The following is an 18,067-nucleotide window of genomic DNA, read 5'->3' as shown; positions in this document are numbered from 1 at the left end:
TCTAATAATCTTTAAAATAACACTCAGGCGTCAGAAATGCAGAAGAATTTTTCAAATCTTACATGCTGTATGCAGAAAGCAACAAATAAACAAACTTACATATATGAACAATTAAGCAAGTAAAGAAACAGGTTTATATATGTATGGTATAGACACATTTATATAGTATATGTATATAAGTAAATATTTGTACACATATGCATACTTTCCGTCTATTTACCTTTTACAAGTGGTTTTATCGTGTCTTTTTGTTTATCAAAGCTGTTATTTCAATCAATAGTCAACCTTTTTATGCTGCTACGCATGTGCGTCACTCAAGCATGCTTATATTATGTACAATACATTCATATATTATGTACACAATTACATATCGTCACCTGAAATGCAAAATAGCGTATCATCAAAAAAATCGAAATTGAGTGTCTTATTGATAACGCTTCACTACTTCAAATTACATACATAATATTACCTATCTTCAACATTTTCAGGTTCTACGGTCAGATATAAACCAGTTTTAACCAATATTAAAATTTTGTTTCACTCATGTTCCATTTTATTTCGTGTTTCATTCTTGCCACTATAAATTTCCGAATATGTTGTTACGTTATTTTGCATTTCAGGTGACGATATGAACAATGGAAAACATTGTAGAAGATTTTATAATGCTGCAAGAAGTGCAGCAGTCTTCTATAAATAGCGGAAAAAGAAACTTATCGGTCGCCTCAGATGCATGCGCAAGTGCGTGAGCATTAAGTGGTGATTTGTGGTCTGTTAACCATCAAAGGGAGCGTATGACTTGAAAAATCCGTAGAATACATTTCATGGTTGACGGGTTTGCTTCAAGTTGTGTGATGTGGGGGAACCGTTATGACAAACAAAATTAAAACTCCACAAATAATTCAAAAGCTCAGTCTAAAAATCCAGTAAAGCGATTACGAAATGTATATGTATATTATTTGAAAACAACTATTTACAGAACCCTTATTTCAAAAAAAATTTAATATCTTTAAAAATAACTGTTCACAACCCACCCCGTTCTGATTCAAAACCAACTAGTTTCATTTTGCACTTAATAAACTCAAACGCATTGCTTGGAATAACAGTTATACACATTCATTCTAACCACTCACCGTGCACTTGCACTTGAAAAATTACTAAAAAAAGCTCTTGTTAATAAATAAGTTTGTAAACTGCGCCGAAATGCAGGCATGAAGCTTGTTCGTTAATTGTATTTTATTTCAAATTTGAATGAACTGAAAATTGTGTTTAACATTTATTTTTCTCTAAGCTGTAAATTAGAATAATCGCTCAGTTTTGGCTACTTAGCAGGCAGCATGCAATTATTTATTTTTTTATTGCTTGTATGTTTTGGTGTTTTTTATCTTAAATTGCTTTGTATATTAAAAGTGATTTGTATAGTTTTTTCTAATGTTTCAGCGGTCGAGCGTAAAAATAAGCAAATTTAAAAATTAATTACTGAGTTTTTCCTTCCTACAAATATTGCATAGTTGTTCATTATTTTAATTTACGTGAATTTTGCGCAGGAACATTTCGAATTTATCACATAAGGAGAATATCGATTTGACATTGAGACAAAAAAGTACTCGGAAATTGTAAATAATTTCACGGAGCGGTAATTTCATTTTGGGGAAAAAGAAAAACTCACCATGAGACAAATCTGGTGAATACGATGGTTTATCGATCGTATTCATTGCCTATTTGGCTTCTCGTACTACAGGATTTGTTGGGAAAAGTTAGAGGACTGAGTCGATTTAAAAAAATTTATTGAAGCAATCGTTACAATTCTTTAAAAACTTTCAAAGTAAGCTCCTTCTGCGTCGATGAAGCGCTGCCAGCTCGATTTCCAAGCGTTGAAGGCGTCACGGAAGGCATTCTCCAGAATAACCTTGAGAGCCGAGGTGTATGCTGATTGGATCCCCTTTCGTCGGCGTTTCCAGGCAACAAACTTGGCGTTGACGGTTTTTTCAGGAGGAACAAATTCACGGTGGACGATGCTTTTGTCACATTGTCGGTATTTGCCAAAGTCGCAGGTCTCCCAGCACGGTCTTCATCAGCGACCTTTTCCCGGCCCTCCAAGAAGGCCTGGTGCCACCAAAACACACCACTTCTTGCTAAAGCAACATTTGGGTAAGCCGCCTTGATCATATCAAACGTCTCTCGCAGATTTACCGAGTTTCGCACAGAATTAAATCGCGTACCTCCGCTCTAACGAACGCTGCATTTTTTCGGCTTGCACCACTCACAGAAACAAGTCGGCCGAAAATGTTTTTCCTGACTTTCCAGGTACTCGGATACAGCTGACCAGCCGAATAAAATGGCTAATGAAGTCAACCTATGGTCTGTTGTAATTTACCCTCTTTCACAAAGTCTAACATAGGTCTTGTAATCTTATAAGTTCAAGGCTGGTGCTAGGCGCCAATGAGGTGATTTGTTCCCTGCGTCAATAGATCTAGAATCAGATGCTTCAAAATTTCAGTTTCTATGTCCAAGGATCGCCACATTGCAGAAAAATATGCCTGTATTATATACGGTCTCTTAAGGCTGCAGTGACTAGTGTACCTATATTGACAAATGAATCCTGAATTTGCTTCTAGGAACGTTCATTATTTGTAAGCTTTTGAGGCTGTATCCTCCCAGTAACAATTTATTTTGGTACAGCTCGGCAGTTTGCGACCGGGACATCCAGCTGCTGGTTGAGGAGAGGCTCCGCCCCCTTGTTCCTTTCTATCGCTCGTTTCAGCTACAAAGTGTGAAGAGGATTTCAAAGGAGCGTGACTCGCCGTGGGCATGCCATCGTCCCTGCGTTGGTCCTCGAAAAGGAACGGTCACATAGCATTCAGAAAACTGAATTTCATCCTTTCGTTTGTGTTTATTTGTAAGTTCATCTTCTTCTTAAGATCTTCACACCATGAAGTCAGTTGTTATGTACCTACGTATAGTTCTTGCCTGAGAAATATCTTAGTAGCACCCCTTCATGGATTGATATGGATGGATATCTGTCTTCGCAACCTTAACAGATATAAAGTCATTGCTCTTCTATGGATTTTGAACGTCAGCATAATTCCTCATCAATAAAGATTCCAGCAAATGTCATTGACCTTGAAGTTTTTTCTAAGAAACTTTCAGATTTACTCAAATACATGACTTTTATGAAGACCGAAATGAGTAAATAAGAAATCGTAAATCACAACAAAGAAAAGAACCTTACGTCGCAAAGATAATCATCTTATCTGGGTATGTGATAGGAATAATTTTAAATTTTAGTTAACGCAAATATAATTAACTTCCTTATATTTATTTCATTAATGTTATTGGGCAATGATTATAAAAGCTTGGAGAACAGTCTTGTTTTCCACATATGTATGTATATTGCCTTCACAGTTTAAATGTCTTTGCGGAACATAATCTATACGTAACTCGTAAGATCTACGCACTTATATCATATGTATCTCCACCACATGCCAAACAACTTCTTGGGGGCAAAGTTGTGATATAAACATTTTACTTACATATATACCTATTTTTTATAGCATTTTGTTTAAAAAAAAATTGTGCACATACACACTTGTATATATGTATATAGTTTTATATTATACTAAGAAGTAAAATATTTATTACGTAAACAAATCATTTAAGATTGAACTAAGTTGGACCGGTAAACTGCGATAAAACGTTAAATTAACAACCGGAGCGAAAAGCTGAAAGTCTGAAGCTGATATGTTTGTACACACGACTAAGTCTGTAGTAAACAAATGCTTTCATAAATAATGTACATATATGACACACAACCTGACTATGTACATATGTGTGTGTGCATGTGTGCAACGTTGTTTGCACGCTGCGCAATCAAGTGCAAACTTTTGCTGGCGATCACTCACTGACAGATCACCTTTTAGTATGAGTCACTCTTTCAAATGAAACCACCAGGTAGTTGTACCCGAGCGCAATGTACTGCTCAAGGGTACTTGCAGTATATGTAGGACCGTTTATTTATCGGTTGGTCTTTGTAACATAGGGATTGATTTGTCTATAATTCTTGCTACCACATTCATATATACATATGTAATCTAACCAAGCTATGAAAATAATGCTGTCTTAAACTATAAAATATGTGATAGTTCTGAAAATAAAAAGCTGGAAATATTAGTAATGTAGTAGAGATTAAAATAACTAATACATAATCTAAAAACACGGATTGAAGAATTTGATCTATACTGAGTTAAACTCCGTAGAACTTCATTATAAGACGACATCACTTGTCACCAGAGCTTTGGCGTATTTGTGGTGTGCTACAAATTTTAGGCCGCCAATTGATGGATGTCTGAAAAGTCTTTTATTGATAGAGATATACTCTTTGCCATAAATAGAATGAATTCTTGCCATTAATAGGTTTAGTTGCAATCTAGTGAATATCATAGAAATATTATTTTACAGAAATAATATTTTATAGAAAGTTCACTCTCCACTCTTTAGAATAAAACTCTTTTTATTTTGTTAAAATCATTGAAAATACCTTTGCAATGCATCACAGGCTTTGCCGAGTGCCTAATTTTAGCTTCGCTCCGAACTAAGCCCTTTTTTACTTATTAATAATCTTCTTTTTATTATAAGCGCCACCTCTTTCGCCTTTGTAGTTTCCAATTTCGACAAAGCGTCTTCACCGCTCGGGTATTCACATGCACACAAACCCAAATTCACGTGTTTTTATTACGCAAATAAAAGCCAAGCGAGGACGTCATTACTGCAAAACTTCGGTATTAAAAGCATTTAAGTATTCGCAGTCAAAAGCAAAAAATTAAAAAAACAAAAAAAAAATAAGTAAAACTTCAATAAAAGGGTGCGGATTCAACCGCGAAGGTCGTGCAAGGTACTCAGAAAACAATGAAGCAATCTGTTGCTGGGAACACCGATGTACTCATATCTGATTTAAATGTTTTTTCTGATGAGGTTCGATTGCATGTATGCAAATTTATGTAAATACATACATATACAGTACATATAGGGGTATACATAATTATATCTCAATATTGGAAGAAATTGTTTTTAATGAGCTTAAAATCTTACAATAATTAACAACACCGTTTGACCTAAAGCGCAATTCATTAATTGAATGAAGTTGTAAATATTCGATAAAAGATAAATTATTTAACAATAAAACATTATTAATGATTTTCTCAGACTTTTTAACTTGATTGACTCAATAAACAATGAAGATAAGAGGATTACTATATATTTAGGTTGTATTTAGTTTTCAATAAGTTGTTCTTACAATCTCATAATATTTAGCATATTCAATGAAATCTCAAATACGAAAACCAAAAATAAATATTATTATATGTAATAGATGATAGATGATAGTCAACATTTTGATTTTTACAAAAAGACAGCTTCGCAAAAAAAGTTCTAAAACACTGCTTGTTTTCGACTTGGTAACGAAAGAATTTTCAAATACTTACACACATATATTCTAACCAAATCTCAGAGAATTATAAAATCAAATAAAATTTAGTGAGAATGCAAATTTTTAATACGAAGTTTTCATAAGACTCTTTCCTTATTTAAATATTTAATGTTTCTATGCATTGAAGCAAAGAGCTATTTACACTAAGATCTGTATGCAGAAACTATAGTTAGGTGAAAACATTTAACACTCGGTTGTGCTAAGTAAAAGCGCCAGCAAATAATAAAATACACAAATAATGCGCAGCTCGTCTTTATTGAGTATGTCTATATGTTTATACAAAATCATTTTCTATAAAATATTTTTATCTAATTCGTACATTTACTTTTATTCATTAACCAGTTTATTTACCTAAGCATCAGAAACTAGAAACTTTAATCAGAAAATCTGGAATTTCGCCTTTTGCGTAAGGAATTTGAATAACCACACGCGAACTAGAGAACCTAAATATAAATATTCATAGAATTTTTAATGAATGTTTAAGCATCACATTACCATACTAAATGCAAAATACGCGAGATCTCTTCATAAGTAGCGGCGTATTTGCAAAACACCTCGTACGCAGAACTCTACAGAATAGTGTGCAGATTCAGAAATGTTGTACGCTGGACCATCTGTGTTGAGAGCTTACTTCGACAGATATAATTAAAAATATTATTCTTACAACTTCTCTGTAATACTTGTATAAAGCATTTCTGCTTCAGTTTTGAAATCCTGCGCAATTAACCTGGCTTTTTTGGGTCTTTAGAGTATTTGAACGAATAAGTAGCATATCATAAAGTATAATACAGCTGACCAAATTTCAACCGGACTCAATCATTTAAAGCGAACGGGCAAACCAAATTGAAAGCAATTTTTTTCCTAGATTAGTTCAAACATTTTTATGTGCATGTGGAGCTTGATCGCCGTATGTCAATTAGTGAGAGTTCGACAACTTTGTTTGTTGCGATGCGAATGGTTTGTCTGGCGATTTTTACCATAGAAATAAAATTAACAACGAGTTTTCTAAAATATTGTGTTTCCAATGAGATCACAGATACGGAATCGGTGAAAATATTGCAGAAGTGTTTTGGGGAGTCAACTTTATCACGAATACAATGGGTGGTACAAAACATCCAGTGAAGGTCGTGAAGTCATCAAAAACTTTCCTCATGCAAGTCGTCCATTATCCTCTGTTAATAACGATAAGATCAAAAAAGTTTATGTTTCAGCTTGACAAAATTGGTCTTGGCATCAGAGAGATAGCTAAGGATTTCCACATCTCTTATTGATCGACACAACACGTTTTGGTTAATTTTGTGGGTAAGAAGTGTCTTAACGCTGCACTCGGACCAAAAGAATTTTTTTAAAAACGACGTGGAGTAGAGAACACAAAAGACATGCTGGACAACATAGCATTTATTCTCTACAAAAACATTGCCTCTCACCTGCAGCATGAGACAATTAAGTATTTTTTGCTAATTAAGCAGTCAATATTTAGCTGAAAAATTAAATACACTTTTGTCTGTCGCTTTTTGCTGCTTGCAATTGTTAAATTGACTTGTTACATCGGCCAGAGCGAAGGAAAAATAAAAGAAAAAACTAAAAACACATCAACAAAATGACAAACGTAGAAAAAATAAGTGAAGTGGATCAGCCAAAGTGGAGTCAAGGTTTTTGCAAATGTTTAAATTTTTTTATAATTTCGTTTGAAGTAAGAAGTAAGAGTAAATGAAATATGTAAACAATTGCGGATGTGTGTATAAATGAGTATGGCTGTATATATGTATGTGTTTATTTTCATGAAAAATTTCAGGCAATTCGAAAAGGTGTTTTAAAGCTATGTATATTTGTCCGGGGAATAACCCAACACAAACAGCAGAGAGTCTGCAAACGAGAAATACAATTTATGACAATACATACATACATAGATATAAATGCCAGCAGTTGACAGACACACACACTGTTGGCCGATAGCAACAACTTTCAGACCGATGAGCATTGATTTCAGCCCCGGGTTCTTGGAAGTAATAAATGTATATTTAAGTAACTGTTAGTTGCTGGTTTCGCCAATAATTAACAGCAGGTTGGCACGTTTAAAAACGTACAAAATACCAACAAATATACGTCAAGGTGAAATGCGCCAACCAAAGACGTAATCAAAATTTTGCACAAATACATACATATAAATGTAAATGCACAGCATTTAAGCGATTATTGCAATCCAATTGAAATCTACAACACATAGCAACACAAATACTAAAGATGTGCTCATGCATTCAGTTTTCCAGATACTTGTGTGTGTGCATGTGTGCATATTAATAAAACAGAAAGATTTTATCGGCTGTCATGTAATTAACGCCAGCGAGCGATGCCACCGCTTGCATATAAACCAATTTATTTATTTAAATTTGAAGCAATTTTCTAGCGACTATTGCTCGCAACATGTTCTTTGCCTTAGTCCACCACATACTATAAATAAGTGGCTAGGCACATCGGCGTGAAAACTAGTCGCTTTGAATACATTCGAGAGTTTTTCATATAGAGCTTCAGTTACACTAACCAACGGAAGGCAATTATTGACTTCACCAAATGCCTGAATACTTACGTTTCGTTTTAGTTTTTTAAGGGATTTGATAGAAATCCAGCACTTCCTTAACTATATTTACGCAATAGCTGCCAGTTTCAGTGAAGTGAAGAGAAGTGGAACCACTTTTCCTTGATATCCAACAAAATTCTAGTAATTCGTGTGTATATGTTCTCCATCTTCGTCGCTAACTTTATCCGAATTATTGGCAGAAAACGTCTATTAGCTACTAGTAATGTATTTTTGAAGACATGTTGTTTTCTTCGAGGAAACATATTTACAAACCAGAGACTAGGTTAAGCTTTGTATAAGCTGATACAAAATTTGATATCATTACTCGGTTCTCTATGTTAGTCTCCGTCGAATGCAATTTATTTATTTATTTTTTTGGAAATTTGGTCATTAATGGCAGCTGATCAAATTTAATCCGGACTGACACATAAAAACTACATTTTACCGCATTTAACCGCATTTTAGTACATATTTTGTTATCGCCTTCAAACTAGGCTCCTGAACTAATACAAGCATACCAACGATTTATTCAAATTTCCCTATCTTTGCAATAAACCTCGGCTAGGTTGGACTCCTGTGTCTTCTGCGAATTTTGTTTTTTTCGACTTCGGCTCAATTTTGGAGCGCGATTCGCTAGATTGTTAGACAGTTTCCACACATATTCGTAAACTCACGTCTGATGTCAGTAAAGATGCATTTGTTGAATATGGGATCAACACTACTCGACGGCGATTTTGGTGCCAGTCTAGCATTGATATGTTTCGTACCCAAAACATTAACCAAAATCTGTTGAGTCAATCCATAAGAGATGTTGAGATCCTCTCCTATCTCTCTCTTTGCCAACACGACTATTTTTAAACACTGTCATGTTTTCGTCATTTACAGGGGTGGATGAACAATTCGCGAAATCCAAGTTTTCCATAACTTCACGACCTTAACAGAATTCTTTATGTCTGTAGTCGAGATTTCTTTGGAAGCGCGAAATATCAAGCAAACTGCACACAAACATAAAAATGAACTAGTCAAATTTTTACAGATGGTAAAAATAATAATTTTAGGAGTTACATGAACTTCTTCGTATAAAAAATAGTAAAATTTCATGAAGATCGGTTGAGTAGTTCTTGATAAATCTTGCCTACCGGCTTCAAAAGCACAGTTTCGAGAAAAACGCCTTTAAAGATGGTGCACTTAGCCTAGCTAGCCTCTAACGCTTAAGTTCTCAAGGCTGTATCGCCAAAACTATTACCCGGATCATTTTGAAAACTTAGGACAGTATTCTAGTGATGTTGTAGAATTTAATCAGTCAATAAAAAAATCGATTTTTTGGAACCCGTAAACCCATGCAACCCATGTAGAATATGAACATAAAATATACTCATATAGTACGTAACTTATTATTTTTACAAACACTATTACTTTCCACCCAATCTTCAGGTGTTTAGTTTAATAAAAAACTCAGAAAAAATGTAAATTTCATTCAAAAGAGATTTGAGTAAAAATATTAAAAATACTATAGAAACAAACACATACGTATGTACATTAGGGTGATTCAAAAAATTTTTTTTTTTTTTTTTTTTCAATTGGTACTCGCAAAAATAGGTTCCTAGACACCTCTAAGAAAGCCTCTCCAAATATGAGTTTTTTAATTGTAACGGGAAGGTCCTCCGCCTAACGGTTTTCTATTTTTTCTTATTATCAGATAGAAAAATTTATATCTCGCTTCCAACTACTTGAAAAATATCTTGTTCATTAGGTTTTGTGGGAAATTGAATGCTCTAAAATATGGTCTCTTATGATTTTTTCGTAAACCCAACCGTTTAAAAGATATTAACAGTTAAAGTTTGATTATTTTTGGGAACATTTTTTATTTCTTATGAATTTTATATCTCAATGAAAAAAATTATTATGAATAGATTTTTGGAGAGGTTTTCTTAGAGGTGTCTAGGAGCCTATTTTTCAGAGTACCAAACGAAAAAAAAAATTTTATTTGATCCACCCTAATATGCATTGATGTTTGACGATGAATATCTCGAAAACGCTTAGCTTAATCGAAAAATCATAGTAGACCATTTTTATAGAGCAGTAAATTTCCTACAAAACTATGTGTTTCATCATTCATAATAATTTGTTTTTATTGAGTTATAAAATTTATAAGAAAAAAAGAATTTTTCCAAAAATAGTCAAATTTCAACCGTTAATATCTTTTAAACGGTTGGGTTTACGAAAAAATCATAAGAGACCATATTTTAGAGCATTCAATTTCCCACAAAACCTAATGAACAAGATATTTTTTCAAGTAGTTGGAAGCGAGATATAAATTTTTCTATCTGATAATAAGAAAAAATAGAAAACCGTTAGGCGGAGGACCTTCCCGTTACAATTAAAAACTCATATTTGGAGAGGCTTTCTTAGAGGTGTCTAGGAACCTATTTTTGCGAGTACCAATTGAAAAAAAAAAAAAAAAAAATTTTTTTGAATCACCCTAATGTACATATAGTTACTATAACCGTATTGATTTGCATTAGACGTAAAGTTTCAGCTTTTTTCTTATTTAGCGAACAGAAATGCATGAATAACATCTTATATTTGTCAGCTTCATCGTCAAAGTACGGCACATCACTACTAACGACTTGTAATTTCATTTTAATATAATAAAAGTTGTTTTGCATATGTAACTCTATTATTACTTTTCAAATTAAACAAAATGCAATTGTAAAGCAGCTAATTGAAATTTAAATACAAAATCGTGAAGTGGTACGGAGATTTGACGCGCAACAAGCTTATGAACTTTAGTACAGCCTCAATGTGTTTACTCACGATATTACGACAAATACGGATGGCGGCTGTGCTAAAACAAAAAAATCCAAGATTGATATATGGATGTGTTAACAGATTTTAACTTGAAGCCTCAATTTGTTTACGAAATTATTACGACTTAATTTTTGTAAAGTACGAAAGTGGCAGCAATAGGCAACTATTCTCGGGCGCTTTTGCTGCTCAGTGGCGGAACTATCTAACGCTTTTGAGTTGAGGCGAAGAGCTGGCGCTTTGCGTTCATTTACAAAAATAAATATAGTCATTAGTAATTATTTTATGGATTTATGATCCGTCATAAACTGTAGCTAATGGATTTAAAAATTACATTTGCTTACGAAATTGTGATGATTTTTGACTAAAGCGGTAGTAAAAAGCCAAATATAGTAATTATTTTTATGAAGTTTGTGTGCTTAAACTAAGCTGTTGAAAACACCTGCCCACACCCACACACACCCAAACTAATTGCTGTTTACATTCACCTCATTTATTACTACCGTCGGTGAAATATAAGTAGAAATTGAATAAACTGGCAGCCATCACTAAAATTCTCGTTGGAACCCAATTTTTATATATGTAGGTATGTAAGAAAATATTTGCAAATGAATAAAAAATAAAACAAGGAAGAATCCTTTTAGCACCAAGGTACGGATAATAATTTTAATTGGAATTTCAAAAGACTGTCTCAAATTATAATACATATATGTATATAGGTTAAGCGAGATGAAGCTAATCCTGTTCATAATGGATCTGTAGCATTTTGTACCAATTCGTTATGATAATATGATTCATATAATTCCACCATGAATATTGAACGATATATACAGAATGTACCCAATCAACGGGAGAAGATGATAAGCATATATTTCGTAAATATTTAGTAACAATTGATCTTATGATAACCGATAAGTTCTCCACATATTTCACTCATATATTCAAATATCTGATCGTTGTTATCAGTACATAAAGATGACAGCGAAAGATGTGAAGATAAATGTTATCCATTTTGAGGACCAAATCTATGATAAGAGCATAACCTTCATCTGGCATTAAAAAAGAAATTAAATATGAAAGCAACCGGAAGGTTGCAGGTAACTTCTGTAGTTATTTCAGTGCTGTGACTAGCTTTGGTCGGCATTACATTTTTTTTTAAGTGAAGCCACTTCACTCCTTTTGTGACCCGTTTTGTTCGATAACTTTTACCATTTTCAATGTAATTTCATAACTGTGGCAGTCATATTTCACAAGTTTCTTTTGAAGAAAAGAGACAAGACAAGAACAGGTAGTAATCACTTGATAACAAGTCCAAGCTCCAAGGTGGAAGCATAAAAATAAGTATTCTGATTGCCAATCCTGTTTTTCCCTAGACGTTGTCGTAAGTGTTCCACTCTTCGTTACAAGTAAGCATCCGCTTTAGCATCGGTTTGCTGGTGGAAACTCGGACAATGCAGATCTTTTTTTATTATTTTTTCTAATTTTTATATTGAGCCAAATAGTTTTTTGTGTCATGTTTAGCTCCTGAGCTTCGAAACAGCGCAGGACTTGACAATTTCCATTACTTTATCGATATTTTCGACAGTTGGTATTCCGGATCGTGGCACACCTTTGATTGCAAAGTTATCAGCAAAACCAAAACTACACATGATTTAATCTCACAGTATTAGGACCATAAAAACCATTCACATTTTCAGCCGCTTGGCTTGCGTGTTCGCCTTTTTCAAATTAAGGTGTTATATACAGGTAGAAGGCCGAATTTTCGAGAACTTTTACTGAGAAAAATTTTAAATTTATTGCTACAAAAATTTGTGCTATTATTATGGTATCTTTTAACTGTATTTTAGCACTTAGTAATAGTAAAAAATTTTATTTGGAAAGGATTATAGCTAATCACCGAGAGCTCCTCTCAAAAAAGACGTTTTGCGGCGACACACTATATCTCTGAACTGAATCCTCTGAAATTAAAAAAAAAAGAAAACAAACATATTTCGTTAAAGTAATGATAAGTCTAGTAATTAATTCGAAAATGGGCAAATTAATTTTTTTGACCAAAATTTCGTATTTAAATTGTCTATAAAAAAATATTTATTGATAAAACAAAAAATCGCGTTCAAAGTTTTAAATGTAACTTCGAAAATACTCACCGGGACAATGTGAAATTTTCAGTGTGTATTTTTAAATATATGTACATTAAGAAAATAAAATAAAAAAATCATTTTTTTGAAAATTCTAGCTGTATATAACAATTATCATAACAGATTACTAAAGACATCCATTGGAAGAATAATGAATATGTCTGTACTAATATAATATATGAAATAATTAATAATCAGAACATTTTTAGTTAAATCGAATGAAACATGATTTCAGAAAAATTAGGTATAATTAACTGGAAATACACACACACTTCCATACATACATATAACTGCATTTGTGGCGCTACTTAAGTCTTAACTTGCTTAAATTTATTATTGAAGCTTGGAATTCCTAGTAAAATTTATTGAGTTTTAAACATTTCTATGAACAGCAACTAACAAGTCAAATGGTTTTTGCATATACCAACACACGTATATATGTATGTATATACCATATTAATATTTATTATAATATTCAGTATTTTCATTACTTTAACTTTTGTGGTTTGAAAAATGGCAAACTCGCTTAGGTTTATACCTGCTGGAGTGAACGTAAAGCTTTTTATATAATATTTATTTAATGTAAGCAAACAAATAATTAAAATTACAACTGTTTCTTTTCTCATTACAGAACTTCCTAACCAAGAGAGGAATGCTAAACAAACGGGGTTAATGTTAAGGCTATGCATACATACATATGTACATCTTTAAACTGAGTTGTAATGAAAAAGCCAAAGGCGGTGTAGTGCGTGAGTTCTGTTCTTATATCTTTAATGATAATTCAATTTGGTTGTATTCAAATTTAAGAGAAAAAATTTACTTAAGCAAAAATTAAACAAATGAAGAGTGCAAAAAATATTAAAAATTATTTTCCAAGCAAAACTTTACCAAAAAAACCATTGATGTGTAATGATGTTTGAATAAAAGTCGCTAAAGAATTAACTAAAATACCGTTATTATTTTATAAATGCAGTGCAGTACATAATTCTATGTCCTCTTGAGTGATTGAGGCTAATATAAATATTTATTGTTGTTGTTGTGAAAAAATATGTAATTAGTGTCAAAAACCACCCCAAGTCTAAATAACGGTTATAGTTAAAAAAAAAATAAATTAAATTAAATAAAAATTTTAAATATTAAAAAAAAATACAAACACGTCAGTATAAATAAATCCAAAAATCCAGTAAAACGCCATCGCATCGAAACACATATACATATATATTCGCTGACCACATTACATCTGCGCACCTAAATACCTACATACACACCACTTCGTGTTACGTACATTGTAACAACTATGATGCACATTAATGCCAACGTGAAACTGTAGAAATTGAAGTAAATAAATAAAACACAATAAAACAACCGAAACTCTCGACTCGCATCGCAGACGTGTCGGAATTTCGATAATGAGGCGTCAGTAAGCCATTGGCCGTAGAGCAAACAACGCGCGAACGAGACATTCGTAGAAAATTCGTTTTTCAATACGAAACCGCAATGCATCGCGCATGCTAGGCGTGTGCATGTAGTGTCTGCGGGCGTCACGTGAAGGGTGCAATTCACCTGTTCGGCATTGATGGTGACGGTGTCGGTGACGGCGGCGCTGCTGGTGACGGTGCTTGTGACGATCGTTCGCCATGCGAGTATGCTTGACAGAAGCCAGCTATTAGCGAAGCATTTACAGCTATGAAAATAAACGACGCGCTTCGGTATTGTTATTGAGCAATCACTGTTGTTGTTGACAATATTATTGCAGCAGTTTTGCGCTTGCGCTGACAGTTCAACTGCTTGATTGCGCCGATCGTTGGCAGTGTCAAGTGACTGCTTAATCTGTTATCGCTTACGTTTGTTCCTGACTGCAGCCTGCAGCTACATCCATCCAGAGTATTCCTCATCATTTTCCTAGGCTAAAATATGACCGTGTCATATGCTGGTGAAGTGCCGAATGGCAGTAGCTTTGGCTGTTTCTGGCGCATTCTATGGAAGTGAGTATGAAAATTTGCATTTTATATGTTTATATTTTATTTATAAGTATTGATTTGAAACATTTAACAAGTTAGGTAGGGTAAAGTTGAACATTGATATTACAAGAGCGACGTATTTAGGTTATCTCGCTTAGAGATAACTGAGAGAATCGCTATTTGAGCGCTAGAACACAATTTAGACCGCTTTGAATAGAATTTTTTAAGTTTAAATATTTGTAATATCACGGTTCGAGAACGAATTTACTCATGTGTTTGTTATAAAACGAGAGCACAGAGATTATTTGATCGGAAAAATGTTGACAAGAGGATGTTCCGTTAACTCTCGAGAGAAAATTTCCAGAAAATGTTTTTAATTATACCTTAAACATCTAAATTTAGTCTTCTTTGTGATAGTTCATAGAGGAGACCGGTAATGCTTACGTAAGTTGTCCTTCATATTTCGGGATTTGGCAACACTAGTGTTGCAATCTGAAAACTCACAACTCGATCGTAAAGTTTGACATTTTTGCTGGTATGCATACTCAGAACTTTTTGACCTACAAGGGCTATTTATGTTGTTAACAGTAACTTAGAATATTCTTCTAGACCAAAAAATGGTTGCGAGCATATTTGTGCGATTGCGATTTTTACAACTTTCGACGTGAATTAACTCATTAAGGGTACGTGATGAACTTAGTTCAGTTTTTGACGATGAAACTCCATCAAGTGCCTATGTTTATCGATAAATTTAATCGAGGTCGTAGATCACTCTAAGACGAATTTATTGAAGGTCGTCCAAAATCAGTTGTTGTTCCGGAAACTATTGATGGGCAAACTGATATTGCATGATCGTCAAGTGATCTGTCGTGAGGTTGAGACAACTATGGGCATTAGTGGGACTAGCATACATTCAATATTGATTGAACTTTTGACTGTTAAAAATAGAAAAGTAAATTCTGAGTTGTATATATTCATTTCTTTGCCAGTTGTCTTTCAAGAAATCAAGAAAACCAACCGCCGAAGACGGATCACTCTTCATCACGACAATGCTACCCCTCACACATCGACTGAAACAACTGCATTTTTGAGCACTGGAAAAATCGTTTTGTTGAGTCAGCTTTTGTATAGAGCTGACTTGGCACCAACTGACCTCTTTTATTCCCGCTCGTTAAAAAGACACAAAGAAGTCAACGTTTTTCGTCACATTGAAGAGGCGGTTGATGCGTTCAAAAGGCAGGTTTTGCAGATATCTCAATCAGAATAGCAAAAGTGTCTCGACAGTTAGTAATAAACGCATGAAAAAAGTGTATAAAACTCTTAATGGAAAATATTTGAGAAACAATAAATCGACCTTTGATTATTCAAATTTCATTTTGTTTTTAAATCCCGATATATAAAAAGATGAATACTTTTCATAACACAATGCATCACAACCAGATGTTTTTTTCCCATATTATTTTAGTGGATAAATTGAATGTTGCAAGAAATTAAATCAGGCTGTAGTCTATCTAGATGACTAAGCTTTAGTAAAGGACCCGTTATGTCAACCTGTCAACCTGTTGTCAGACTTACCGCTGAAATCATTAGTTTGTTTTATTCCCTCAGTAAAAAAATATTCGTGAATATTTCTTCTTTCAATAAAATATTTACAATGACCAAGAGAGGTTGGAATAAAGAACTGTGTTCATAATTTCCCACAGAGAAGCTGTCGGATGAAGAGGAGGACATTGTTAAATCTATAATAATCTGTAATATTGATTCCTTGTAATATGGCTTTAAGTTTTACAACACAAATTGCACCAACCACTATAAATAACGTCAATAGAGCACATGGTGCCCAATTAATTGGTTATCAAGGGTTTTTTACAAAGCCAGTTATCAAACTGTGGCATTTTGTGACTACTGTTAAGATTTTCTTACTTCGCAGTATTAATAATTACTAAAGAACTAGCTTTAAGTAAACACGTTTTTACTAAAATTTGTTATCATCTAGGGCAAGTTAATTTCTTCATAACTACCATGACTCATCACAAACAAAACTGGGTGATATCTTTTCAGTTTTGTTGACATTTCACTAAAGCAATTGTGTCCAAATGAAACATAACCTCGGTAAATTTGTGTTTATCATATGTACTGGCATATTCATATGTAGATATACCTTTATATTTATTTAAGCTCTCATTTCCCAGGAACTCGCAGAAAGAATAAGGTTGTAAGAAAAATGGACATGTGGAGGTATAATTGCGTTGTGGTTGCTGTGACCAAATGATCTCGTGTATAACTTTCAATCTATTGATCGTGAGTTCGATGTTTTATTTAAGAAATTATCTTTCCAAAATTTGGAATAGAATCTTTTGAAAGGCAACGCTCCTATAATATATTGTTCTGATCGGAGCAGTATAATGCTCTATGCTATAGCTGCCATTGACCGTTCAAATTCATGATAAGGATCTTTTTATGCCCTTTCATGTCATAATAAATGCTCCAATGACGGGTAACCGAAGTTAACATATTTTCTTGTGTTTTAATATTTACATATTATTTTACTTATACATAATATTGCAAGTAGGGCTAAAATATTTACATATATTGATGATTTTTGTAATAAAATATTATAATAAAAAACCGAAGAGAACGTGTTAAACTGTGAGATCCAGAAATATATTGTGTGTTGTAAATTAATAATAAAAATTTGCTGAAAATGTCTTCCATTGCAATCCGGCAGTTTATGCACTCATATTATTTATATATAAAGTGAGTATTGTAAGAAATCACATGAAAGAATTTTAATTGCTTACTTATAAAACTTCAAAGCCATGCAACAATGTAGTTACATTGACTAATTGATGTTGATGAGAATGGAAAATTTATTTTCTCACAATTTGCCAGGTAATCAATCACTATTATTTAAGAAAAAATCTAAATTTCATTCAGCATGAATATACAAGTATCTATAGCAGATTTCAAAGAGTGTTATTCATATAGAAAATTACTATATCTTATCATATTAATTTTGTCACACTTTTTTCGCGTAAAGTCGAGTATAAATTTTGCATTAAAATTTTTAGTTTTTTTCTCCAATGAAACAGGTTTTTTT

The 18,067-nt window shown here is 33.2% G+C and overlaps 1 protein-coding gene across 6 annotated transcripts in view; it reads left to right on the top strand.

Moving 5' to 3' along the window:
- LOC120777787 (bestrophin-2) overlaps nt 1–18,067 on the top strand; it is a 44,580-nt gene that overhangs the window by 4,923 nt on the left and 21,590 nt on the right. For all 6 annotated transcript variants that reach the window (XM_040109310.1, XM_040109313.1, XM_040109311.1 and 3 more), the window contains exon 2: nt 13,638–14,991. In XM_040109310.1, the coding sequence (XP_039965244.1) occupies nt 14,921–14,991 (71 nt within the window). In that variant the 5' untranslated portion in view covers nt 13,638–14,920. The remainder of the gene's footprint in view (nt 1–13,637; nt 14,992–18,067) is intronic.

This window comes from Bactrocera tryoni, chromosome 5, assembly GCF_016617805.1.
Source record: "Bactrocera tryoni isolate S06 chromosome 5, CSIRO_BtryS06_freeze2, whole genome shotgun sequence".
In the NCBI taxonomy this organism is placed as follows: domain Eukaryota; kingdom Metazoa; phylum Arthropoda; class Insecta; order Diptera; family Tephritidae; genus Bactrocera; species Bactrocera tryoni.
This window is presented reverse-complemented; position numbering and strand designations above follow the sequence as displayed.